General features: G+C 44.7%; 1 protein-coding gene across 1 annotated transcript; it reads right to left on the reverse strand.

Annotated features, from left to right (window-relative positions):
• Positions 1-2453: 2453 nt before the first annotated feature.
• On the reverse strand, positions 2454-4235 carry LOC122003500 (WRKY transcription factor 22-like). Its single transcript, XM_042558609.1, has 3 exons — positions 3665-4235; positions 3426-3542; positions 2454-3322 (listed from the first exon to the last, which is right to left on the reverse strand). Exons 1-3 carry the CDS (start codon positions 4087-4089, stop codon positions 2647-2649), a joined length of 1218 nt encoding a protein of 405 aa, XP_042414543.1. The 5' UTR covers positions 4090-4235; the 3' UTR covers positions 2454-2646.
• Positions 4236-4947: the final 712 nt, after the last annotated feature.

The following is a 4947-nucleotide window of genomic DNA, read 5'->3' on the forward strand; positions in this document are numbered from 1 at the left end:
TTTTTAAAGATTTTTTATATTTTTTATAATGTCTAAATCATTTTAGATGTTGGACTACAATCGTGAAAGGAGCCTTTAGATCTCCCTTAACATAAATTGCTAATGAAAAGAATACAGATTAAATCTAATATATATAATCAGAATGCATCGACTCCTCAGACTGGACAACACTCGGATTGTATATTTTTGAAAAGAAAACAATGCTCAACTTATTGAACTCAAACATTGTCTGATCTACTAATTCCCAACAAAATGACCTTCGATTTCTTTTTGAAAAATAAAAAAAAAATATTTCATCTAATCATTTCCGAAAGTGATGAAAATAACTGGTTGAGGATATAATTCTACAACATATGAAGATTATTTTCCGCTCTGTAAAATTAAGAGCGTTAGTATCGGATCAGGGAAGAGGTCCCCAGCGTTATCCCTATACTCAAGTCAGTTATCGGCAACAATGAAAAATAAAAAGAACTATAGCAGCAACAAAAGCGTAAACACAAATAATGCATACCTCCTCCGGTACATGGACCTCTTTTATATAGTGGTCTTGTAACATACGTGCATACTTCTCAAAGTACGTGCACATTTTTCCATTTTTCCTTTGAAAATATAAGTAAGAAAAGTATCTTTAATACATTCCTTAACAGGACATACAAATTTTTGATATGACAGTGGAAGTAGGGGTGTCAAAAATGAACCCGACCCGACGACCCAACCCGAGTTGACCCGAAAAAAATCGGGTTCGGGTTGGGCATTTTCGGGTTCGGGTTGGAGGGTTGGAGAGTAAAAGAGTCTCGGGTTGGATCGGGTTGGGTTCGGGTTGACCCGGGTTGACTTAAATATAGGGTTTTGTGGGTTTTTTTGGGGTTAAATCAAATTTTATTTTAAAAATTTAGATATTTTTATGTATATTAATATCATGTTTGTATGATAATAATGGAATATTGAGATAAAAGTGAAGAATTATAGGGAAAATAGCCCAAAAAAGTCGTTTTGAATCGGATTTTCGGGTTATATGGGTCAGGTTCGGGTTGATCGGGTTGGTCGGATTCGGGTTCGGGTTGAGGTGTTTTGGGTTGAACTCGGGTTCGGGTCGGGTTCGGGTTGGGTTTAAAAAAAAAAAAAAACTCAACCCGACCCACCCGAATTGACACCCCTAAGTGGAAGCTTCCTCATACGATTTATCAGCTAACCATGCCCTGTTATCAGCAGTACCAATTCTCAGAAGGATATGATGAGCTAAGCAAGAGGTCTCACTGTTTGGCCGAGTGGGTGAGCCACTCAGCAGGGATTCCCCACTCGGTCGCTCAAGGATGTTATTCTCCACGGTCGCTCGGCTTAGTAGCTTGTTCCTCGTATGGTAGAACAGTCGGTCAAGTCAGACTAACCCTTACAGGGTCATCATAATTGTGAACATCTGTTCTCCTCTCTTTAACTATCTGGCTATCGAGGCGTTGCCTATCGTCTGGCCGAATGATCGATTTAGTCGGACAAGTTTTCGGTGGCATCCTATTCCCGTGCCCTCCTTTCGCTAAGTGGGCGACCATGCTCGATCGGCCCGTTACCACTCACTTGGTCAACTTTGATGATCCAACGATTCTATACATTTGACCATCTTAATTTTAACTTCCACATCATTTGCTTCTTCCCTCCCTTAGATTCATCCTTGGCAGTCTTTTTACCACCGTATCATCATCTATTATACATTTTTTATCATGACATGCCCGCAGGGTGTGCTCGTTTTCTTTTGTCAAAAGCTTTTTGTGAAGTACTACTTGTTTTGCTTCTCCAATTTGGCATATGATGAATCAATCATCTCCACCGCCTCCTGACGCTCAACCTCTGTGTTGCTTTCGGTTCCAGGCTACGTGGCCTCTACCACTTCATCCTTTTCATGTGATCGTATATCACTCCATGAAAAATGAGGAGAAAAAGGATTTCGCAGCCAATGAATCACTTAACACTATCTTGTATGAACACCTAAAAAGATAAAAGGATTTGGAACGAGATAAAGTCCCTCTGTCTTTCTAGTTCATAAAAGGGACAAAGAAAAAAAAAAAAACTTAGGTGTCATGTGTATGGCAATGGAATTCATATGCGACAAAGAAGATCTGATGTACATCTGATCCCAGTGCTGGCGGCAGTTGACAATTTGACATCAGCGTGTACTTTGGTGCAAGCCCTGCCGATGACACTTCATCAGGCAGGCTATTAAAAGCCCAGTACGTGTCTCTCTCGATATCTAAACTAATAAAAAGCTAAAACAAAGTATTATAATAAGACTGGGATACGTACTACTTATTGAAGAACATGTTCTGGTCATTAACTAATTCCCCGTTGACACCTAGAGGATGCCAAATGAGTGTTTAATTTAATCAAATGTGATTATAAAAGACGCTTTTTTTTATATGAAGGAGATTCCTCGTGAAGCTAGCTAGCGCTTTGATCTCTCAATGAAACAAGGCAGCAACTCGATTAAGTCAACAGTGAATCGACTATTCCTCTATTCTCTGGACATTGTCATCGTAAACAAGGGGCACAAACTTAGAGAGAAACGGACACAGAAATTTACAACTTTGCCAACGTCAGTGCGCTGCCGTGTCCTGTAGGAGGAGGAGGAAAAGGAAGTAGCGGCCGAGATATGAGCTAAGGGAGAAATGGACGGATGAGATGCTGTCTTCCGCTGTGCTTCCTCTCTCTGGCCTCTCCCAGTGGCAAAGAATGTACAGAGAGGGAGGCATCAGCTGCAGCGGCGGCATTTGTACTGTCCGACGACCATGGCGGCGCGATGAGGTGCTCGCCGAGCCCGCTTTCGTGACCGAAGAACTCCGCCGCCTCTTCCCCGGCTCGTGGGACAGCGGCTTCGTCTGCAACACCCATGAAGAGCAACTCGTCCTCGCCCATGACCTCCATGTCCTCCACTAGCAGCATTCCCTCCTCTTCTTCCATCTCCTCGTCATCTGCTTCGTCTCCGTCGTCTCCTGTCCGCCGGAAGTTAAGGAGCTCGTCCTCCATGGAGGACGTGAGGGGCGTGGTGGGGGAGAGCCCGGCGGCGGAGGTACAGAGAGGACTGTTGGAGTGGTTCTCGGTCTGACGAGGGAATCCACCGCCGCTGGATGCGTCTCCTTCTGAGGCGGTAGCAGCGGGCCCAGGAGATGAGAATTTGTGGCGGGTGCTGCCGGCGAGGGAGTTGCGGTGAGTGGGCATGGGATGGTTGTGCTCGGCGGTGTAGGTGATGATGAACATGGAGGGGTCAGCGCGGCTGCGCTCGACCTGCTTCCGAGCGAGGCAACCCTTTGAGCTGCTACACCGGTAGTATCCCCTGTTTCCCAACGCCATGAGACGAACAACAAAGCTCAAAGTTAGCAACGTAACTCTAATGATCCTCAAAAATCACAAAGAGAGGAGGTAGATAAACTGTGTACCGGGGATAAGGAGAGCCTTTGATCGGTTTCTGTCCGTACTTACGCCACGCCCACACGTCGTCGGAGGAGAGCCTGGCGGCGGAGACGTGGCACACTATCTTCTTCTGCTGGTTTCTCCTGGAATTCCCAACCAAAATTCAATTTCTAGATCAAAGTTCAGAGTTTTGCTTCCGCTCTAATCGACATGAAAGTGGCGGAAAGGAACAGAAAGACGATGTCCCAGAGATCGAATCTCTTACCTGCGTTTGGCTCGAGGCATCTGGACAAAAGAGCGGTGAGGTTGCCTCGCCGGTTGGGGCGGCGGATGCTGCCCCGCCATAGCGGCCGCCAAAAGAGGAGAGGCGGAGGCAGAGGCGGAGGCAGAGGAAGGAAAAGCTGTCACCGGCTCAGGACCCGATCGTTGCGCCTGGTGGACTCTGATGGTCAGGAAGGGCTTGCAAAGCTCCTCCAGCTCCTGATCGCCATCGCCACCCCGGAAAAGATCCGGGAAACCTAAAAAGTAGCCACCTTTAGCTCCTTCTCTCGCGTCCCCAAACTCAATCGGTGCCTCCGAGAAGGGTAAAGCAGCAAAGTCACTCCACTCCATCGTCTTTGCCGCCGCCGCCGCCGCCGCCCGGCAGCTCCTCACTACCGCGCCAAGATCCCAGTCGTTATCGGTGGTCATTCCCACTAAAAACTCGACAACCGTCCAGATCTGAGCCAAAGATCCGCCTACGCTGCTGCCTCGGAGGCGTTGACCAGGAGAGCCAGGATGAGTTGAGAAAAGAGATATAGAAAAAGGCAAAGCGAGCGGCGCTGACTTTTTTTTTGCAGAAGAGTGGTGAGGAAGACACTAGTGTATTATATACAAGGGTTTAGTATGAAAAGATGAAGGACCAGTGCTTGGTGGTGGAAGAGAAGGGTGTTTCTCAAATCGCCTAAATCCGAGGTGGTTTTCATAAAATTTTCATTGCTTTTTGGCTATCGTCCCACTTGACTTCTTGAGCAAGTCAAAGGGGCGAGAAGATAAAAAACCAGAGAATCCAAGGGGCAAGTGATAAGAAATTGGGAGGATTAAGTTGCCAATCGATGATTAATTATAAGAGTTCGCCATAAGTAAGTTATTATAACGATACAGGGACCACACGTGTCGCACGTGAAGAAGTTCGCGTAATTGTGGGGCTGCGGACCCTCATTTTACTTGCTTCAATTATGATGCATAAAATTGACAATTTCTACCGGTATTAATTTACAAATAAAATGTTTTTCAGTTTTAAGATAAACTTGTGAAAAATGTGATTTTTCATTTTAGTTGTACTCTTTTCATTGTCTTCACATGAGTTTTATTATTATTATTTTTTAACTGTGAATTTTCCCTACTTTTCCAAAAAGAAACCAATATATTTTTAGAGTTGCTTTATCTTGGAGTACATAAAGCGTCGCTTATCTTCAATTTCAATTAAGAATGGATCGATCCTAAAATAATAAAGTGTTTTTTTTTTTGTTTTCTTGAAGAATTGAGATCTAACTTGAATGTTTTTAT

The sequence above is a fragment of the Zingiber officinale genome, chromosome 7B (assembly GCF_018446385.1).
Source record: "Zingiber officinale cultivar Zhangliang chromosome 7B, Zo_v1.1, whole genome shotgun sequence".
Taxonomy (NCBI): domain Eukaryota; kingdom Viridiplantae; phylum Streptophyta; class Magnoliopsida; order Zingiberales; family Zingiberaceae; genus Zingiber; species Zingiber officinale.